Genomic DNA, 24035 nt, shown 5'->3' with positions numbered 1-24035 from the left:
TCGTTGAAACTATCCAGAATATTCCTTGAACCAATTCAAGACACCTTGGCCCCAGTTAAACGCTGCGTCATCCTGCTGGAATATATCATCTTTGTAGGGTTACGTGAAGCACACAAAGGGTTGCAAGTGGTCACCAAGCAGTTGAAAGTAGCATTTACTGGCCAAAGATCTGCTCAGGCGGATCAACAGATCTCTGTTCAGAATTAACTTGTGCTGCGGCTTGAGTTCTTTAATATAATCTAAATTGACGACTAATCGACTACCTGAATTAAAGTAACGTCCGTACAGTTCATCAATACCCCTGGAGTTGTGAAAAGTAAAGGTTTATACTTTCTATGGCCTGTTGGGTCGAGTGGCTCAGACGGTAGAGACGTTGCTTTCTGAGCCCTAGTTAGACCTCGGATCAGAATCAGGCCGTAGCATTTGAAGATGTTAATATATGCCAGCCTCGCGTCGATAGATTTATCGGCACTTAAACGAACTACTGTGGGACAAATTACCAGCACTTTGGTGTCTCCGTGAACTGAAAAAGTAGTTCGTGTGTCGTAAAAGCATTATTATTATTATTATTATTATTATTATTATTATTATTATTATTATTATTATTATTTGTGTAACCCCAATAATGACTGATGATGAGGAAGATGCTTGTTGTTTAAAGGGCCCTAACATCTAATGTCATCGGCCCCTTGCAGTAATAATAAGTGAGATGGAGTGGTTACAAAGCTGTGTCTTTACCTGGAGCTGAATGTATTGGTCCTACATCTTTTCGACTTCCTACCGTAAAATCGACTCCTTTCCATTAAAATGAACCGAAAATGTTTGTTAATGCATAAGGTAGGCAGAGTGCAATGATTTATTACCATAAATAAAATTAATAAACCTCTAATGACACTTCATTAGTGTTGTATGTCCGGCGCTCCCGTCTCGCTCCGCCGGCCAGCTGCACGCGCGCCTGTGTATCATTCTGCTAGCTTCGACGCGCAGCCCTCAGTGCGCGTGCCTGACCATCGAGTGTACTATAAATAGGAGCTCCCTGCCTGCTCAATTGCCCACTTGCCCCGGTGTCCAGCTCCAGAATACACCCTACGTCGAGCACGGAGGCTACTCCTCTTGAAAATGTGCTTCGACCAGGTGGACTGAATTTCTGGCAGTACGAGGTTTCACCTCTGGTCACCGCTCCCTTACCTGTTTCCGCTGCCTATGTTCCGTAATTCTTTTACAAGCCATTTTCATTCCCTAATTTATGCAAGCTCCCTTAGTTTCGCTAGGTGGAATTTCTTCAATCAATTGAACTTGCTTTTTAGGAATTCAGGCACTTCAACAAACAAGGACTCTCAAAGACATTCATGTTAGTGTGCCAGATAGTTTTCGACTATCAACGTGTCAGTTCACAAAGACTATCTTTTCAAGATAGGAGTGTATATAAAGACTGTAAACCTGTACATATTGTATAAAGACAGACTTTTCTCAAGATTCAATATTCCTTTTTGCTTCAAAATAAATTTCAGTTGTGTGAATATTATAAAGTGAAGCAATAAAAGTTGTGTTTGTAAAATTTCAACCTTGGTTACAACACAACTCTATAATGGCTACTGCGGAACAACTCGCTACGGTCTTCCAAGCCTTACAGCAGCAACAACAACAGTTTATGCAACAACAACAGGCAGCATTACTTCAGGCTATTCAAGCTATTTCTGTCTCTACACAGCCATCAGCTATTCCTCCGTTCTCTGCTTTTGATCCAGCTAAGGAAGAATGGTCAGTTTATTTAGCCCGTTTACAACAGCATTTCATCTGCCATTCTGTCACAGATGATCAACGCCGCCGCGCACTATTTCTTAGTTCGGTTGGCAATGCTACGTGTGAATTACTACGTAAATTAAGTCCGGAAGAACACTTATCTGAGGTACCTTTCACGCAGCTCTTGGCCCGTCTCACGGAACACTATGCCAAAGCTCCTCATATAGTGGCTGCTCGCTATAAATTTTTTCAGAGCAGAAAGCAACCCCATCAGACACATACTGAATGGATAACTGAATTGCGTGGTCTAGCTAAACCCTGCCAGTTCATCTGCTCCAAGGACGGTTGTGATTCATCCTACACTGATTCTCTCATTCGGGACATGATAATTTTACATACTCCTGAAGACAAAATACGTTTTGACGCTGTCAAGCAGAGTAACCCTTCTTTAGAAGACGTCCAGCGTATTGCTACGGTTTATGAGCTTACTACCAAGACTGCCGCAGCCATAGCTTCTCCACACGAAGTTGCACACGTCTCGCCTCAGGCCCGCAAGTCCTCTGCTACAGTGAACCGTACGGATAAGGCGCTCTCCACCAAGCATTCTCGCCAGGTTCCCTCTCGCAATGCTACACGGAAGCCCAATTCTAAAAGCACCTCGAAACTCCTGCCTTCCTGCCGAGGTTGTTTCAAGCATCATGAACGTCGTGACTGTCGTTTTTTCAAAGCTACTTGTGAACGATGTAATAAACTTGGACACATTAAGACTGTCTGTCAAAGTTCGCTCCGCCCTGCTAAGACTACTGCAGCACGCCGGAAGCATATACAGCCCCGCCAAGACATGGAAGTTGATCAGATCAATCTTATTCTTCCCACAAAGGATTCTCACAAAATCATCATTCCTCTCTCATTCTCTGATCGATCTGTCGATTTTCAATTAGACACTGGATCACCTGTCTCTATTATTAACCTGACTACCTACCACGACTTAGGTTCACCTTCATGCTCTCCAGCTGACATCCAGCTCGTGACATTTAACAAGAAGAAAATTGACATCAAAGGTCAAATCAAGCTTCAGGCTAGTTATAAAGGAATTCAGAAGACCATTCCTCTTCTCGTAGTTAACAACTACACTGCATCAAACATTATGGGCATGGATCTATTTAACTTATTTGGTTTCCAGATACATGACAACATTAACGTCGTATCTACATTGCATCCTACTTCTGACGTTACCGCTCTCCTAGCGCAGTTTCCTGAAGTCTTCGCCTCTCAGCTCGGAACAGCCAAAGACTATACAGCTCACATACAGCTGAAATCCGGAGCTAAGCCTCGCTTCTTCAAAGCTCGTCCAGTACCCATAGCACTTCAAGACCAGGTCACGAAAGCATTAGAACGATGGATACAAACTGGAATTGTTGTACCAGTTACTTCTAGTCAATGGGCTACTCCACTCGTGGTAATCAAGAAACCTGATGGTAATGTTCGACTTTGTGGCGATTTTCGATCTACAGTCAACGCACAACTCGACACAGATATCTTTCCTATTCCACGTCCAGAAGACTTATTCCGTCGTCTCTCTGGTGGACAATTCTTCTCTCGAGTTGATCTTAAAGAAGCATATCTCCAGCTACTTTTAGACGAAGAATCTAAGAAATTTCTCACACTCAACACTCCTCTCGGACTGCTCCAGCTCCAGCGGCTTCCCTTCGGTGTTTCATCCTCAGCGGCTATTTTTCAGCGCTATTTGGCTCAACTCACCGCCTCCATTCCCGGTTGTGCTAACTACCTGGATGATATTATTGTTACTGGAAAAGATCATCAGGAACATCTAACCAATCTACGCCTCCTTCTCCAGAAATTGAAAGACAATGGCCTACGAGCGAATCTCGCTAAATGTACCTTCTTTCAGCCTCAAGTTCACTACCTAGGACATATACTTGATAAGAATGGAATTCGTCCTAGTACACAGAATGTCTCAGCGATAGTCAACATGCCAGCACCTCAGAACCTCAAGCAGCTTCAGTCCTTCATAGGCAAAGCGAACTATTATAATAAGTTCATTCCACGCTTCGCTACAGTGGCAGCTCCCTTAAACGCTCTACGTAAAAAAGGTGTTAAGTTTCAGTGGACTTCGCAATGCCAACAGGCATGGAAAACAATCAACAACGCCTTAATTCAAGCTATACAACTCACTCATTTTCAGCCCGACAAGATCATCACGCTAGCTACTGACGCTTCAGACTACGGTGTCGGTGCCGTTCTCTCCCAGAAGGATCGTCATGGACAAGAACGCCCCATCGCCTTCGCTTCGAAAACACTTAATGACCATCAACGTCGATACTCACAGATAGAGAAAGAAGCTTTAGCCATCATCTTTGGTATTCGCCGTTTCAATGAATATCTCTATGGCAACCATTTCCTGATCATTACCGATCATAAGCCTCTCGTACACTTATTCCATCCTGGTAATAAGATCCCAGAGAATTCCCTCAGAAAGCTTCAAAGATGGTCCATGTTCCTTTCTGATTATTCCTATCAGATTGTATATCGAGCCACATCCCAGCATTGTAATGCTGATGCCCTCTCCCGCTTACCCGTTGGTCCTGATACTGCCTTCGATTCTCAAGAATCTGAATGTCTTCAGTTGGACATAGAACTTGCAGATACTGTATCCAGTTTTCCTATTGATGCTACCTGCATAGCTAAAGCTACGGATAAGGACAGTACACTTGCTACGGTACGTACTTACATCCGCAACGGTTGGCCTCTTCAGCGCACACTTCCTGCCCACCTGGCACCTTATCATCGTATGCAGCATCGTCTCACGACTCGTGCCGGAGTTGTATTACTAGAAGCAGGCACCATCTTCCGAGTGGTTATCCCACTTAGCCTACAGAAACAAGTTCTCGGATTATTACACCAAAGCCATTGGGGTATCTCCAGAACAAAGCAACTCGCCCGTCAACACTGCTACTGGCCCGGTATTGATGCCGCCATCGAAAAGCTAATACGTCATTGTGAGCAATGTCAAACGAATCAGAACGCCCCGTCTTCTGATCTCGCTTCATGGCCTCCTGCTACTACTCCATGGGAACGAGTTCACATCGATTTCGCAGGTCCTTTCCTCAATTCCATGTGGTTAATAGTCATCGATTCACTGTCAAACTTTCCATATGTCGTGGATATGCATTCGACTACTACAACCGCAGCTACCATTCGTGCTCTCCAGAAAATCTTTACTACAGAAGGTTTACCGCAAGTACTCATTTCGGACAACGGACCTCAATTTACAGCTACTGCTTTTCAGAACTTTTGTATACATAATGGCATTCGTCATATACTAGCACCACCTTTTCACCCTCAATCTAATGGTGAAGCTGAACGCTTCGTACAAACATTTAAAAGAAGTATGAAGAAAGCTGTCTCTTCAGGCTTAACTAAAGACCAAGCCTTGCTCCAACTCTTAAACAACTACAGAACTCTACCCGGCGCTGATAATATCACTCCTGCACAGCAGCTCCATGGACGACCTCACAGAACTTTACTTTCTCTGTTACAGCCTCTCCCGGCCCAGCATAAGACCTCACCAACGAAGTTCTCCCTCAACGACAAGGTCTACACCAGGACATTCAAATCCAACCCACTCTGGATACCTGGAGTCATCTGCAGATCTTTGGGTCATCGTCTGTACGAGATACAGACTACGGAGAAACGTATCTGCCGCCATCAAGATCAGATACGTCTGCGCTACCGCCCCTGTCCAGCTATTGATGCTATTGCTAAACCTGATAAATCTATTGCTGAACGCGCTTTAGATCATTTAATAACAATGGGTTCCTTTCAGGACGAGACAGCGCCACTCCGCCCAGTTCCAGCTCCGGACAATACAACTGAGATACCTGCAGCTCCGCCCCAGCATCGCAGTCGCCGCCAGCGCCGCCGCCGTTTCACGCCGTACCGGCGTATTTAGGAGGGGAGGGTGTTGTATGTCCGGCGCTCCCGTCTCGCTCCGCCGGCCAGCTGCACGCGCGCCTGTGTATCATTCTGCTAGCTTCGACGCGCAGCCCTCAGTGCGCGTGCCTGACCATCGAGTGTACTATAAATAGGAGCTCCCTGCCTGCTCAATTGCCAAGGACGAGTTCGACAGCCGTAGTGGAAGGACGTGTTCCTCCCGCTCGCTCTCTCTCTCCTTGCCAGGCGCTCTGTACTTTCCCAGTACTAGTCAGGCAGCTGTACTTGTTAGTACATCTTCGAAAGAGCATTGTCTGAGCTGAGCACTTCTCAGTGCTCGCTCTTTCTCTTTCAGAGTTTGTTACAGGAGGACCAGGATGGACAACCAGGCGGATACGATGACGACCCAGGAACGGGCGGTGGCGATCGGGCACTTGCTCCGAGATCTCTTCACCGGCATGACACCGACACCGGAGAGCAACACGGAGCCGCAGACGCTGGAACCTGTGCCGGAGACCCCGGCACCCGAGCCGGAGCTGCCACAGGAGGACCCGGAGATCGAGGTGGAGACGGAGCCTTACAGGGACGGGTGTGACCCCCCTAACGGCTTCTTCTTCTCCGAAGGCTACACCGACCCGGCGCACGAAGCGCTGCTCGTGTACTACAGGCCGGGGCGCCCTGTAACTTCTGAACGGGGCCTCGTCCTGGACAGAATGCGGCGCCCTCGCCGAGGAGGCAGGATCATCTCGACAACCATGGCCGTCGAGAGCTTCCTACCAGGAGGCCTCATCATCAGGCATCACGACCAGGAGCGGATGCGCGACGCAGAGAGGGAGCTTTCTTCTCTGTTCCAGGTCATCCGTCTACCAGGGAGGGACGGAGTGCCAGGGATGAACACCGGCGCAGTCAGGGCCGCGACGGAGACCAGGGAGACGCCGAGGAGGCTAAGGAATAGGGCGGTTAATACCGACCTAGTCCTGGCCACCCAGCCGGCGACCAGCGACGCCACCACGGAGGTGGGGCATGACGCCCCCTGGCGTCTCGACTGTGCGACTTCTGTGGAGGACGACGCCCCCTGGCGTTCTGAGGTTGCTGTCCAGGCCCAGCCTGACAGCACGTCTGTCGAGCTGCAGACCTCGATGTGCGCCCCACAGGACAGGGAACGCAGTCAAGCGTTAGCAGCGACCGACGCCGCCGCCGCCAGCCAGGAGAAGGAAGAAGACGGCGACGCAGCGGAACCACCAGCTACCCTGGGGTCACCAGGCCGGGAGGAGGGCCACCAGGACGAGGCCTCTTCCCCCGCCGAGAAGCAACCCCCGGGAAGAAGAAGAAGACGACGCCGCACCAGGAAGCAGAAGGCGTCGCTGGCTCACCAGGAGAGGACCGCCAAGCCGCAACCCAGGACTGCTCCCAGGACAGCAGTCAACCGAGGAGCCAATCAGGAGAGGACCTCAGCGGGTAGCGGCAGTCAGGTGAGAGTCAAACGTCCCCCTCAGCAGCTCTTGCAGTGTTTCCGCTGTCTGAGGTGGGGCCACCGTCAAGTTAGCTGTGGACTCCAAGTGAAGTGCAACCGCTGTGGTGGTGATCACCACTACACGGCCTGCGCAACACTTAAGGAGGCGCCGGTGTGCGCCAATTGCGCGGGGGGCCACCCGGCCTCCCACCGCAGTTGCCCAGTCTACAGGGCCATGGCGCGGGCAGAGAGGAGGGAGGCCCGGCGCCATGACCCACCCCATTCCAGGAGGCCCCCGCCTCGGCGGGCTTGGCCTCATTCTCCGGGATCGGAGACTGGGTACGAGGTACCCCAAGGAGGTGGAGTCGTGCGACAGGCCCTAGTGGTACTTGACGCATGGCTCCGCAGCCGGCAAGGACCGCGCTAGTCCCAGCAGTGCCCAGACGGACTGATCCCCAGGCGATGGAATGGCGAGGAATTGGTTTATGTTTTGTGCATGTTACCTGTTCCTAACTAACACAACCTCTGGTCTTTCTCCAGCCCACATCCTTGCATGTGCTATCACAAGATGTCAGGTTTTACATGTAGGCTCTTTCTTCTTTCTGCCTATGTGGTTTTTCCCTGACCCTTCAATACCATACCTTAACACTATCCAACCAACACAAACTTTGCCGTGGTAGCGAGTCTGACTCGGAAACCGGCAGATACTCCTTGTATCACTTCCCACTCTTCCCTGCTATCTCTTTCTTCTTCTTAGAAATAATAGCATGTCGGAGGCCATGTAGATTGAGTCGTTGGTCACGCGGGGGGAGCGGGCTTCGGGGGCCCCCCCGAAAAAAAAAAAAAAAAAAAAAAAATGCTCAATTGCCCACTTGCCCCGGTGTCCAGCTCCAGAATACACCCTACGTCGAGCACGGAGGCTACTCCTCTTGAAAATGTGCTTCGACCAGGTGGACTGAATTTCTGGCAGTACGAGGTTTCACCTCTGGTCACCGCTCCCTTACCTGTTTCCGCTGCCTATGTTCCGTAATTCTTTTACAAGCCATTTTCATTCCCTAATTTATGCAAGCTCCCTTAGTTTCGCTAGGTGGAATTTCTTCAATCAATTGAACTTGCTTTTTAGGAATTCAGGCACTTCAACAAACAAGGACTCTCAAAGACATTCATGTTAGTGTGCCAGATAGTTTTCGACTATCAACGTGTCAGTTCACAAAGACTATCTTTTCAAGATAGGAGTGTATATAAAGACTGTAAACCTGTACATATTGTATAAAGACAGACTTTTCTCAAGATTCAATATTCCTTTTTGCTTCAAAATAAATTTCAGTTATTTGTGTGAATATTATAAAGTGAAGCAATAAAAGTTGTGTTTGTAAAATTTCAACCTTGGTTACAACAATTAGCATTGTCATGATTTCCTTTTTTGTGTTTATAAAAGATGTACTTGTGGATCGTAGTTAGTTTCGTATTATGTGACTAAAATCCAGACGACTATCAAGTTTTCTGTTCTGGGCCTTGGGACAGTCTGGTTAAGACGCAGCAGGTCGTTATGCTACTTAGGTTCCAGAATGGGTAAAGAAAAGAAATAGTAAATAAATGCAATGTAAATTTTAATCTTATACCAGTTGTACAGTATCATTTGAAGTAATTCCACATACTGTATATCAGTTGACTATATTTGTAAGTAGTACAGGAGATATTTTAAGTAGAATTTTGTAAACAATGTAAATTTATTAATGATGAGCTGTTTGTTTAATAGAAAAAATTGTTAGCGTAAATTATATAATATTGTATTATAGGAAAATTTTATTCTCTTGTCAATTTAATATTTAGTGCTTGACAATAATGTATTTTTGTGTACCATTTGCCATCGAGGTAGGCACCTCATTTTCAAGTAAAGATATTTTGATTTTGAAAAATTGTTTTACAGTGTTTGCAGTACTGCGTCTTTAGCAAAGCGGGGATTATAGATGGAACCACTTTTGCTTCCGCGGACGACATTTTGAAAGTTTACAACGCTGCTCATGAAGGTGATGACGAGTTCATCGCCCAGGGTCCGAAAGCTGTCAACGAATGTTTAGATGAAGGTAGGTTTTGAACTCTGTATTCATTGTTTTGCAGTACACGTACACTCAACTGCATAATATATTGGTCGCTGGCTAAAACCGAAACATCCGTCACATCTTAGATCAGGGTAAACATGTACAGTACGGAAGTATACATAGTAATTGGCTTGTAGACATCACTGAGATCCGATTTCGGATCAACGCATAACACGTAAAAAACAAATATCGCAGGAAATTGTTTCTAGAATGTAGAGGAGTAGCCATTTCTCCTGTAAATACTGTACGATAATATGCCTCATCGCTAAGTGTATGTTATGCAACCGGCTTCGAGAGAGTATCTAATAGCTTAGTTGATTGAGACACGGTATTTGGGAGACAGGGAAGGATATTGCAGTGGTTCGAATCTACAAAATACTCACTGATTGCTGTATGCATGGATCATTGAACCCCAAAATCAAAAATTAAATACAAAGAATAAAAGTGTCACGTTAGCCGGAGGATAATTCGAATGATAGCAAGAACTCTGCTTCATATAAGGTCAGGAATGCTCGGTGTCTCCGAAAACCATAAAATATACGCCCCTTTAGCTGTTAAAGGAATAGAGTTTTACTTCGACCTGGACCAGTTTTTACACATTTAAATGACTTTCTCATTCGTCCGACTCACTGTTTGAATGGTGAGCGTTGAAGCGTTCCGTTCAGAGAGTTCCGGTTTCGAATCCCGACTGAGTCGGGGATTTTAAACGCATCTGATTAATTCCTTCTTCTGGCTCGGGGACTAAGTGTTTGTATTTGTACCAACACATCCCTCTTTATATGCGGGCAACACATAACGGTACAAACAATCACAGAAACACGCAGTAGGGATTACAACCCTCTATAAGATTGCGTTAGGGGGGCATCCGGTCGTAAAACAGGGACAAATCACATGTGTGACACTGTTCGCACCCAACACCCCACGGGTGTGGTGAAAATCGGTAGAAAAGGAAGACGGGCATTTCTCATTCAATGATACATTCAGCAACGAATCACAACTCTTCTTTTTCCTAGCTGAAGAATTCTCACACATTTAGTGCCGAAACGAGCTTTGAACCAGTGTCCTACGAAAAGGTCACATGCAAAGAATTAGCTGACTTTTCACAGCAGGGCCCTGAAATCAGTGCTGGAATCCTACGTTTCCAGACGGTGACACGGCGCAGATGGTCATCTTTGCATTACTGGCGAGATGTCCGAATCGTGACTCACGGTTTTCTGCTCGCCGAGCCACTGCTGGCTTGACCAATCAAAACTGTGGCGACGAATTTCACTTTCCTGTTACGTACACCCGTAATTCATAGGTTTAGTCCGTGGCCGTACAGTAGAAACAGGAGGACAAATCTGTGCATCTGTTCTTCTCCTAGGATATTGGTTATGACACCATTCAAGTTAGGTTTTGGCATGGAAGGTGAGAGCCTTCCCTTGTAAGATTAGTGTTAAGAAAGGTAATAATAATCTCATCCTCTTAAATTGACAATGACGACAACATTACTTTGAATTAAGAGAAATATCTTCTGAAGTATGTCGTAGAAATAGTTCCCTGTATCATAATAAATTGTAATAGCAAAAACAGTTTGACTCTTTCCATGAAATGATTTCTCTATCCCTTATGGCCTGTAGGAATCAATTTACTCTTCATTTTATGAAAATATTAAATGAATTCAACGCCGTGTGACAATATGATCTTATTATGCTGTCTGACTTATGCATTTCAGCTTCAAAACTGAAGACAGATGATTCCTGCTTCTTGGCCTATTTCTTGAGGCAATGTGTCCTTGATAAGGTGAGTACGAATTCATTTTGTAGTCTTGGATAACTAACACAGAAGGACAATTCAATATTTTTTTACAATTTCGTGTGTAATGATCGTTTTGTATACTAGGCCACAAGATATGCGCAATTAGTGAACAAGTGGTAGCATATTTTTTGCATAGCAAGTACCCCCAATCAATCAATCAATCAATCAATCAATCAATCAATCAATCAATCAATCAATCAATCAATCAATCAATCAATCAATCAATCAATCAATCAATCAATCAATCAATCAATCAATCAATCAATCAATCAATCAATCAATCAATCAATCAATCAATCATTTAGGGTTGTCGCCCGGGTAGCAGATTCACTATCAATTGCTCATCGAGCATTTTCTTAAATACTTTCAATGAACTTGGAAATTTATCGAATATATCTGTTGGTAATTTATCACAATCGTTTAATCCTGTCCCAATCTGTTCTCTTGAATTTGAACTTTATTCTTCATAAAATTATATTTCCTACTTTTGAAAGCTCCACTCAAATTTATTCTAATACTAATATCACTCCACGCCAATTCACCACTGACAGCTCGAAATATACCACGTAGTCGAGCATCTCGTCTCCTTACCCTGTAACGTTTCTCAACAACCTCGATGGTATGATTACCCCAATGGAGGTCATTCCTTATATTAACACCCAGGTACTTACATCGTTCCCAATGAGGTACTATCACACCGTCAATACCATAATTAAAACTTGGCAGGTTCGACCCTGGCTCATCCGGTGATATTTGAAGGTGCTCAAATACATCAACCTCGTGCCGGTCGACTTACTGGCACTTAGAGAACTCCTGCGGGACTAAATTCCGGCACTTCGGTGTCTCTGAAACCGTAAAAGTAGTCAGTGGGACGTAAAGCCAGTGACATTATTTTTCATATACATTGATATATATTACGATAACGTTTCACCCACTCTAATTCTCTGAATTGTATTTTCTACAAATGTAGCCAACCATACAACCACTCATTTTTTCTATTCCAGTAGCTCGTATTTTCGTCAATAATCTCCCATGATCTACCCTGTCTCTCAGCTCATCCACCCGAATTCGACCGAACGAAATACTTTAGCTCTCTTGATATGAATTTGAACTGGCCTCTTACATTTAAAAATGATGAAAAACCGTGGAATAATAACCAATATAGACCCTAATATGTTGTACCACAACTTTCGTTACCTGAAAGCACTTTAAAACTGGCTGAAAATTATAATTATAATATGACAACCCGCGATTTTAATATAATTTTTACGTTCCTTGAAGGACATTTTCAGTATGTATCCATAATTTCTGTTACTGTTGCCTCTATGATTCAGATGTCATATACATTATAGATGAGCTTTAAAATTCTACAATATTTGATGTCTGCAATATGTTTGTGTACTGTTACCAGTATGATTCTTCTCAATTATGTGACACCTTCTGCCTACCCTGACGGCCTGTCACAAGAGGACACATGGAAACTGATGGACGTTAATTTAAACGTCTTTACATCGTCTCGGCGCTTTATTATGACATATTTAACATTCATGGATCAGCTTACTCTGTTCTTCTTGAGTTAGCGATACAGCATTGGGTAGCACGTCGTTACGTTTTCATATCATCATCATCATCATCATTATCATCATCATCACTCTCCATTATTATTCAAGGTAACCTATTCTCCGACATCCGCCTCACATGCCCTACCACGTAGCTGGTTATGTGAACAGATTCATCTATCAAATTTATTCCTAACGTAAACTTTACCTCATCAATACGTGTACCTACCTGCCTGCCATTATTCTCACCTGCATGTTGAATAGAACAGCAACTGCGAACTCTTTTTCTTCTTTATCTCTTTACCCTCCAGGGTCGGTTTTCCCTCGTACTCAGTGAGGGATCCCACCTCTACCCCCTCAAGGGCAGTGTCCTGGAACTTCGGACTACTCTGGGTCAGGGGATAAAACTGGGGAGGATGAGCAGTACCTCGCCCAGGCGGCCTCACCTGATATGCTGATCAGAGGCCTTGCTGGAGTTTGGGAAGATTGGTTTTTGTCTTTACGTCGCACCGACACAGATAGGTCTTATGGCGACGATGGGACAGGAAAGGCTTAGGAATCGGAAGGAAGTGACCGAGACTTTAATTAAGGTACAGCTCCAGCAATTGCCTGGTGTGAAAATGGGAAACAACGGAAAACCACATTCATGGCTGCCGGCAGTGGGGTTCGAACCCACTATCTCCCGAATACTGGGGGAGATTGGAAGGGATAGACAAGGAAAAGGCCTTAAGTCAGGTACCATCTCGGCATTTGCCTGGTTGAAGTGGGAATCGAACCCTCCTCTATCTACTCAGTTGACTTCCCGAGGTTGAGTGGATCTCGATCCAGCCCTCGTACCACTTTTCAAATTTCGTGGCAGAGCCAGGAATCGATCCCGGGCGTCCGGGGGTGGCAGGTAATCACACTAACCACTACACCACAGAGGGGAACTCAACTGCTAACTCACTGCATTAGGATTAGGAAGGTAGTTGCCCGTGATCTTATTTAATACACAGCATTGGTGTGAAAATGTGCAACCACGGAAAATCATTTTCAGGGCAGCCAATGATAGTATTTAAGCCCACCATCTCCCGCGTTCGAGCTAACAGCAACACGACTCAAACCGAGAATCCATCTCGCTCCGTGTTTTTATTTTACTTAGTACACTACAATCCTGGGAGAATACAAATCTTATTTGAAAAGGCCTACCTGTTCTTGCTTTGTATTTCCTACCTGATATTCAATTACCTGAGTTTCCTCTCAACTGATTTCGCTTTAGTATTGAATATAAGTTATTAAGTTTCATAGCATTCTCGCTGCTGCTCTTCTCAGTATCCAAGATATTAGATAGCTTTCAGCACAGTTTACCATTGACCAAGTCGTAGGCGTAGCCAAGCTGATTACTACAATTCACACCGAGCTAAATCCTTCTTTGCTATTTTACAAGAGTGTAGTCTTTTACCATCTCCTTAAACCTTTATAACTACATTGAAACAGGAGTTCATTCTACCGTAACCTATGTGTCAATGTAAATACTTTTGTCTGCTCGTAATAACCTATCATTAACTTATAATATCGCGGTATGGCAAACATAGTTTTTCTTGGTTTTCTCTCTTATGTCTTCCTAGGTCTATAAAACTTAAGCATAAGTGTCTATTGTTCTCGTAGCATTTTTCTGGTGAATCAGCCACGCCTGACCTCTTATGCTGATAGGCGTCCCACCCAACGTCACTGGCGTCTTTAAGGTCTATCTATTTTTCCGTACACCAAGCAGCAGTCGCCTTTAATCATTCAACGCAACATTACGTTTGCAAAAACATGTACTGTATGCGACAGGCATTTACACAATACATCAAGATGCCATACGGTTATGTAAAACTACGTGCCAATTATGAGTTTTCAGTAGGGTATGAAATGAACGCTAAAGGCGACGGCATACTGATAGAAAAAGTGTGTGAATTTGTGAAGCGGAAGTAGTAGCCCATCTAGTATAGGACAGGGCTTGGAGTGGGAAGGAAACGGCCGTGTCATTAATTACAGTACATCCCATGCATTTGCCTCGTGTGTAAATGGGGAATCACAGAAAACCACTTAAGGGCTGCCGACATTGGGGTTCGAACCCACTATCTCCCGAATGCAAGCTCTCAGCTGCGCGCACCTAACTGCGCGGCCAACTCCGTCGGTATGTTTTATGTAAATGGAATCTCTGAGCCCTAGTATCTGAGGTCAAATTGTAAAGAATAACTATCTTACAGTTCGGCTCCATGATTAAATTGAGTCCAACGGGTTCTGGGTTCGATTCATGACCGGTTGAAGAATTTTATCTTTCATTGGTTAATTCCGATGGCTCGGAGGTAGGGCCTCATCCTCATAGATTAACAGTTCACCTACAGGGCGTCTAGTCGAAAACCTACACCTGTTCTCTCTAGAAGCCACACGTTATAATAATGATAATTATTACTATTGATGATCTCAAGAATGTCTTCAAATTCAAAACTCAGGAATATTATATTCAGTTCCAGTAACAGGACCTCAACAGTATTATGTCCTCAGCATTTATGGAAACCAACCACAGGTGTACATTGTGTATAACCTACAGTAACACTGCATATTAAAATATTACACCAATTGTTCGTCAGTGGATTGTGATTGTATTATTTATGTTCAAAATCCTATTTTATTATTCCCAACGATAATCCATTTTTTGTAAACATTGATCTTCAGTATATAAGAAATCCAAAAGTGAAAAACGAAGTTTTATATATAATTTTTGATATGTTTTAGAGCTTCAACCTTGTGTACGACTCCAGAAGTTAAATGCCCGAATATGAACGTGCATCCTGAGAAGAAAATATTGAAGAGATCCTGGCAAGACACCTTAATTCTTGTGAACACTTTTAATTAACTAAAACCAATGTATCCTAAATATGAATAAATATGTTTATGGCTGAATTGTGAAACGAGTCAGTCAATACTGATTATTCAGATTCCTGTAATATAAAGCTGTAAGTACAACTGCAGGTAGACGGTGTGACCCTACAAAATGTACAATAAATGATGGTGCCCGGACGGTGAACTAGCAAATAAATAGAGTTAACACGTTCCCTGCTTTGCGAGTCGCATGTGAGTCGTACAGCACATAAATGTGGTGCTGGACAAAATTACACATTTTATTCCTATGCTGCTACGATGATAAATTTTGCGTAACAGTACGTCATCGAGTCACAGGTGGTATCTCTGTTGTTCTATGGCATAGGTGTACGTTTAACAACTACCTCACCGGGCGAGTTGGCCGTGCGTGTAGAGGCGCGCGGCTGTGAGCTTGCATCCGGGAGATAGTAGGTTCGAATCCCGCTATTGGCAGCCCTGAAAATGGTCTTCCGTGGTTTCCCATTTTCACACCAGGCAAATGCTGGGGCTGTACCTTAATTAAGGCCACGGCCGCTTCCTTCCAACTCCTAGGTCTTTCCAATCCCATCGTCGCCATAAGACCTATCTGTGTCGGTGCGACGTAAAGCCCATAGCAAAAAAAAAAAAAAAAAAAAAAAAACAACTACCTTACACCACGAGGCACGGGTGAGTCATGACGCATGGATGTAATGCCGCTTTTACTATTTGGTATACAAGTCACCAGTGCCTCGCAGTTTTACTAGACGTCCCGCTCAACTGAAGTGGACAATAGGGGCTATACACTGTATACATTGTTGAACAAGTATTATCGTGCTGTAGCCGTCATTGTAGGCTGGTGGAAATCTGTTGTGACAGCGTTTGAATAACCTTGTCATCTTGTGAGGTGTTTATATATTGGGTATTCAGCCCCAAGGCTGGTTTGATCACCTGCAGCTCCGCCAACAGCTGTCATAAATAGCCTAAGCGTCACTGAAGAGGCCTACTAGGGAAATGAGGAGTGAGGTAGTTTCCCGTTGCTTTCTCACTGAGCCAGCTCTTGCTATTACATATGTCTGCCAAGCCCACTGAAATGCATGCACGAAACGACACTATGAGAGATATTTTCACACCATTCATAGCAGGGAGTGGCTGCATAAGCAATGGTATTACTAGCATCTCTCCTACCTCAGTCACTTCCATATTGTCAAAGCCAAGGATGAGACTGTGACAGGTCAATGAAGGTAACAAATTTGATATAGCCAATACCAGAAAACTGTAAACACTACATCTCGCCAGCAAAGACATCTTTGAGGTAACCACAGGCTATACAATTGTTTGTGTAAAAATGCATTTATGCTCATGTAAATCAACCTTTACCAGCATGCAGAAAGGGGTGTTAACGCTCTGCTCCTTGTTACGCGAGGCACGGGTGACTCGTGGACTAAAATAATTATTGCCGCTAAACTGAGCGCTGGTGGATCCTCCTGCTGAGGAACGTGAGAACTTGACATGACTTCCAGCTGTCAATCAAATTATTTCGAAGTAATATCATACTTTCGCCATCCACCGTCAGCCCGCAAAACTTCTTCCGTAGGACGAATCACATGTGCCTCGTGACGCACCCCAGCGAAGTACGGTATGAGACATCGGTGACGCGTGACGCACTCACGCTTAATGTCAACAGTGTAACAATAGCAGCGAAAGTGTTAAAGAATAAAACGAAGCCACAGTTTACGTTAACAGATCGCAGGTTGAGTCTCATGGTAGACCTACTTCACTCACACCTCAAAACCTGCTGCTAGGAATGGGTAAACTAGTTGATCAGTAAATACATCGAATTTACAGTCGTTACGACAGAAAAGTAACAAGCATCAAATGGATGGAAGGAATTTTAAATTGTTTTAACGAATTGCATTTGTAGCTTAAACAACTCTGCTCTTTTTCCTTTTTATGCGAAAAAGTAGCTATAATATTGGAATTGAATAAAAAGCTAGTTACAACCGAGATTCCTCCACATTTCCACTTTTATTTAATTCAAATATTATTCTGTTTTCTTTTCTAGAATTCCTAAACTTGATTTAGTTCTAATTTACATCCTTTTATAAATAAGTTTTAACAGTATTCTCATTAAAACCTTTGGTAACCGCAAGTGCAATGTTCGCAGAGTTGTAGGATTCTCCTCAAGTTGCTTTCATCTGTCTCATTCTCCAATAGACTGATGCAGCAGCTTTCTGAGGTCTAACTATTCACTCTACCTGCAGTGAGCTCACTTACACGACTGGGTAAGTAGCACATGTGTTCATGTTATGTTTTATTGTTTTGAAGAAGCATAAGCCTGTAGTTTCGGTATCGTACTTGGGCCGGGGTGCTTAGCAAAACCATGAAGTAAGTACGAAAGATATATCTACACAACACACGAGATGACAGTGTTCAAAACCTCATTGTCAAGAGGAAAAACCATTGTGTGACCTCGGTATCAGGAGATGCAGTAATGCTGCCATCTTGAGGTACTGTAATCGTCGTGTCGCACGCCTAACAGTTACAACACTGAGCGAGCCCAGGCGAGCCCAAGGTACTAGTTGGCAGGCCCAGCAAGCCAGCCAGAGCAGATTTACTCAGCCAATCATTAATATAAAAAAATTTTAATTTCGCAATTGGCTTACTTGGTAAACTGGTATATCGTGCCTTCACTACAACCTTATCTCCTTCTGCTAAAGACAAATTTACCAGTCTTTTCCTTTCAAATAGTTTTCATTTACAAATATCCCCACCCAAGCCATTGAGTTTAATGCAATAAGAATTATTACTATTATTATTTCGCAATAAACATAAATATATTCCATCACATTCCTAATATTTATTCCATAAATGTCCAGTGACGTTTCTTACGTTCCTAGCTGGGAAAACACCCGGAAATGTCATGTTCAAACTTAAGTCTCCTTCTTCTAAATTTCTTCTTGAAATTACAGGCTCCAGTCCCCTTTGTCTTCTTTCTGAACATTTAAGTGTATCCCTTATAGATAAACCATTCTACACTGCCTCATGTACCACTAACGCAAACGCTTTTATGATTTTACCACCGACTCCAATTCCTGATAATTCAATGAAACAATGCAGAATTATTTTTATATTCCTGGACCAGTTTTGGATCAAAATAATTAAATTGAAGATACAGTAAAGCATTAATCATCCAAAATCTACCGACAAAGATTAAAAAGAATATGTTTTTACTATACTAAATCACCGCCGGCCCCGCGGTGTAGGGGTAGCGTGCCTGCTCCTTACCCGGAGGGTCCGTGTTCCATATTCGGCCAGATTAGGGATTTTTATCTGGATATGAAGGCTGATTCGATGTCAACTCTGCTTACGTGATTACAATTGAGAAGCTATCAGACGGTGAGATGGCGGCCCCGTTCTAGAAAGCCCAGAATAACGGCCGAGGGGATAAGGTGTTCTGACCACACGACACCCCAAAATCTGCAGGCCTTCTGGCTGAGCAGTGGTCGCTTGGTTGACCATGGACCTTCCAGGCTGTTGTGCCATGGGGTTTGTTCGTTTTATACTGAATCACTTTCATCCATCAACTACGGACTTGTCGGAAGTCCACAATGTTACCCCTAATTCTACTTATCATCAATCGTTCCAGATTGTCCTTCCTGTTACTATAAATATATACCTATTCTGTTACAAATTTAACAACACATCCTGACAAAACCCGAAGTGAATATGAATCCAAAACAATATATTTATCTGTAATGACACCCGTCCACACATTAACAATACAGCCATTCATTTCACCACACCTACACAAAGTCTGTCCATAAAATAACTGAAATTCATCAGTTCCTACCCTCAAGATATCAAGTCCACAGTAGTTTTCCCTTTTCTATAATGAAAATACTGAACCCTTTGGGTCCATAATGAGGGATACCTACCTTTCTTACCTATCAGCAAAGCTCATGAGATCTGTCTCTTGGGTCGTATCGGGTTCTTCGTCACTTGCTGAGGTAAAGGTAGGGTTCAGTAATTCTAATCTATCTACTGGAATGAAAGGTCTGTTTAAAAGATTCCTATTTATTCAGGAAAATTTTGAGGCATTTAATATGTCAACGGTATCATAGAAGTCAATTGTGTCCCCTGGACACCACAATCATTTTAACATAATGGTCAGAACACTGGTGTGAGACTTTAACGTAACTGCCTGACAGGCATTCATACTAGAAACCATTGTCTCAATTATTAATCATTTAAGAAAGGAAAGTCTGGAAATCCTTAAATTCGGCTTCCATGTGAGACCACATGTACCATCATAGTAATTCGTTATGGTCCAGCCCTCGTAACACGAACTCTGGACTCTGGGTATAATTAAGGCCGTCCAATCGGTGTGTGCCGCACAGTGGTTCTACGGCATGGACCCTTAATTGAATCGATGTGACCTGCGTCTATGTCATGGACCGACATCTAATCTTCTAAGTTACTTTAAAGTCATTGTGGATGATGACCGCAAGGAAATGATGCTACAATGGCATATGGCCCTAATCTAAGTCACTGAGGTTGATGACCCCCTGACCATCGAAGTTTCTACGCTGAAGGCTAAACACAATTAAGTTACATCGGTTGATGACCAAAGTTTCCACTTTACTATCCCCAGCACATTCACTGCTCAATCAATCAAAGTTCAATATTTACAACAATAGCAATGCTCACAAACTTTGTGGCAGTAAAATCCATTTCCTTCGGATACGTCCCCTTAATCGTTACTTTATTTTTAAATATTCCCCCAGAAAAACAAACTAAAATTTCCAGAATGCATCTCCAAATTATTCGCTTGATTAAAGTTATTTCAAAATGCGGTTTCACTGAATTTAATAATTAAATATATTTAAATGGTTTAACGAAATGTTAAAGAACAGTAAATTTTATCTCCGCGGACTCTGGTTTCTTCACAAATTCCTACGCAGCTGTGATGTGAATTCAATCGAGTGATGTTTATCTGGCTGGAAAAGAATTGTTACATAATTCATGTCCAGTTATATATCTTGTCTCGTGATCTCACACTTTAAAATCTAATCTAGTCCTAACCATTATTAAAACTTGGATATCCTATGAATCTACGTACAAACCAAACAACTCGCCATATAATTACGATGTCATATCTCGTCATACCATTATGAATTTTGCACACCCCTCACAGACAAACCGATCATCACAACCATCGCTCTATATTTTGGACAACCCTGAATTTGGTTACTCTGTTCCTTATACTCAAAGTTCGTGATTTCAAATGTTCATTACGTCCCCAATTGCAGTATTTCACAATACTCAGATCATTACCGGCTATGAATTTCAACTACAGCATTTTAACGTTTTCCCTGGCCGAGAATTACAGTACAATCTCAATTCCACGCCTGTCCCGTTATATCCCCGCTGTTTTCCCCCTATCAGCTGAAGCCTCTCACCCCCGAGTTCGCTTGGCAGTTACATGAAACACCTGGTTTATTCACAGTTGACTGGCTTCTCAAAATGCTCCCTTTAAACTCTGCCGACATAATTAAACAAATACGATATTCTAACCAACAAAATGCACAGATTATGCTTCAAGATGCCCACACTAATTATACGCGTCGCCAATTGATACCGTTATGGATTTCTATGAATTTCTTTCCATTCCCAACATTATAATGACAGGACTCTAACCTGATTCGCACATCTCATCTCAACTCATATAAAACATTCCTCGGGCTTCCATGTCCCGGCTTCAATGACAGGTCCAACCTGATTCACAAATCTCATATCAACAAACTAACCTCTGTTTCTCAGCTCCACAATTATCATCGACAAAGAACTGGAATAAAATCCTCACTAGAAATCTCGACGTCTAATATGGCACAATGCATTACTCATGAATAACTTCGCATAAATGAGATCGTATTTAATAACTTGATTTTTATGAACAAAATGACTGAAACATTCTACTAGATCTTTTTATTGTCAGTCAGACACAGTTTAAAATGAGCCTAGAAAAACGTTTCTCTCCGTGACCAAATTCATCACCCTAGGTTCTCACCCGACAGCGCGCTTCCACTCGATTGAAAATGAGTGACCATGGATTATTATTATTAACGTCAAATTGCAGACAGAAAATTTTTACATCGAATGAACATCTTAATTTGGCATCACAAAATATAGGCAGTACACTTCGCACGGATGACGATCTACATTGGACGTGATATCACTTCGGAACCCTATTCAATAACTTTTTACAACATTAACGGCACTCGCAAGACTTCAAAAATTTATCCAAGTGGAAAATAAAACAAATGACTCTTTTAGTCGTATTCTCACATTTACAAAACTTAGTAGGGATGACCACTGCGTCGTATATCCCCATTCAAATACACTTTTAGAGATCACGAGACAAGCTATAAGAGGTAGTAAGATGGAAAGTCACCTACCTCATGTCGTCACGCCAGTGTTCGTCATAGGGCTCACCTGCGACCCTGGCATTTTATTTAGCCATTTTTACATTCATGGCTTTACAAACCATTTTTTTAATATCTTCACGCTTCCTGGAATAAGGCATTAAAAAAGAAAATACCCTTCACTTGTTTCCTGAGTGCACACGATGGACTATAATTATTTCCGCACACGAATTCTTAATCACATTAGAATTTATTCAGTACTTTGACCGTCCTATCTGGTACAATTATTTCACTCAAGAAAACTATCTCCTCATGGAGACAAGACCTAGTCGCAATGGCTAAAATCTGCAGCTGAACTCAGTCTACTTTCGTTGGTTTGATTTCGCAGAGCAGCTCAACAATTTTTCGTCCGCTTTGTATCACAAATGCCGGAGAAGGAGACTTCGTCATGGCGTCCCTTCATATTTATAGCAGTTACCCCCTCTCTTCGGATCTCTCCCTTTGCCGCCAAGAAAATTTCTATAAATTTTCTGACTTAACTAAACTGTAATTTCAAGAGTTTTGAAAGTGACTACATGCTTGCTACATTTCTGGCGGTAGTGTTCATGGACATTTAAAACTTTTATGGGTTCGATTTGTGAGATGATTGACCCCCTTTGATAGGCACTATATTTTTTTGACTTGGCTTGGATCGCCATGTACACGCGCTTTGAAATAGTTCACAAAAATGACTTGAGATTCTTCCGCTGTTGACACGTGTGGCTGACGTCACGTACCCCAGAGCGTGGGACCGAAGGTAATCACCTCCTCGCCACGTGTCAAATCCATGCTATCAAGAATCCAACTTTTAAATGATTGTCGATTTATACATAATGTTCTTAGGGCACAAAGGTCATGGGTTCAATACAAACTGACTGATCTCAAATGGGTACAAAATATAAATAAAAATTTAAATAATCATGCATTATTCAAAAACAATTAATTCAAATAAGTTTCACAATTCTGAATACGATGATTCAACTGTACAAATTTTGGCTATTCCTCTGATAACTCAGTTCCCTTTAAACGATGATTGAACTATAGAAACTTTGCCTACACAAACTCATGCTGTTTCCTCTGATAATTCCCTTTAAAATCAATAATGAAACAGAAAAATCAGTTGATTCCATAATTTCAGAAATTCAACAGCTTCGTAGAAATCCCATATCTCTTTTCATCCAGAAAATATTACTCACATACCTATAACATCTCAAATACATTCCAAATCGCCTTTTTCAACGAAATTACCCGGCCCTATCTCAAGTCTCGTGTCATACAATTGTCTAAAACTGAAACAATCTTCTGCTTACTGCACCATTTTTACAAGAGATTCAACAGATGTGATAATGATTATTACTATGAATGAACTTAACCATTTCCGGTTTCTATTAGATCCGCATTGACTATTAATGAATCACCAACCCATGAGAAACAGGGCTAAGAAAGGTCCGTCTGTCAGTACAATTTATAATACAATTAGTATACACTGTTTAATAATTTAACTAATAAACCATCGTAAATTCTCGTGTTCAGCGATAATTAAAAAAATCAAAATCCCTGCGGAGATGCCTAAATTTTTTTCTTTCTCTCTTCTACGATTACCCTCCATGGTTAGTCTTTTCTTCGGACTCAGCTAAGGACCCCACCTATACCACCTCAAGGGCAGTGTCCTGGAGCGTGAAACTTTGGGTCGGAGGGATAAAACTGGGGAGGCCTCTGACGGTCTCACCTGCTATTCTGAACAGGGACCTCGTACGGGGATGGGAAGAACGGAAGGGATAGACAAAACGAAAAGGGAAGGAAGCTGATTAGGCATTAAGTTAGGAGCCATCCTGGCATTTGCCTGGAGAAATAGTGGGAAACCACGGATATTCACTTCGATATTAGCTGAGGTGGGAATCGAAAACTCCTTCAACTCACTTGACATCCCGAGGCTGAGTGGACCCTGTTCCAGCTCTCGTACCATTTTTCAAAATTTGTGTCTGAGCCGGGAGTCGAACTGGGGCTCCGAGGGTGGCAGCTAATCCCCACAAACCACTACACCCAGAAGCGTACTGCTTGAATTTACAACACATAACACCTTAACATATAATATCTA

General features: G+C 43.0%; 1 protein-coding gene across 1 annotated transcript in view; it reads left to right on the top strand.

The window, feature by feature from the left end:
• The window catches only part of LOC137498908 (uncharacterized), a 30906-nt gene extending 15359 nt beyond the window's left edge, over positions 1-15547 (top strand). Inside the window, exons 4-6 of the mRNA XM_068226703.1 lie at positions 9081-9237; positions 10967-11034; positions 15372-15547. Coding sequence (XP_068082804.1) covers positions 9081-9237; positions 10967-11034; positions 15372-15404 — 258 coding nt within the window. The 3' untranslated portion in view covers positions 15405-15547. The remainder of the gene's footprint in view (positions 1-9080; positions 9238-10966; positions 11035-15371) is intronic.
• Positions 15548-24035: the final 8488 nt, after the last annotated feature.

Source organism: Anabrus simplex, chromosome 3 (genome assembly GCF_040414725.1).
Source record: "Anabrus simplex isolate iqAnaSimp1 chromosome 3, ASM4041472v1, whole genome shotgun sequence".
In the NCBI taxonomy this organism is placed as follows: Eukaryota; Metazoa; Arthropoda; class Insecta; order Orthoptera; family Tettigoniidae; genus Anabrus; species Anabrus simplex.
Note: the sequence above shows the minus strand (reverse complement) of the source record. Positions and strands in the feature narration are given on the sequence as shown.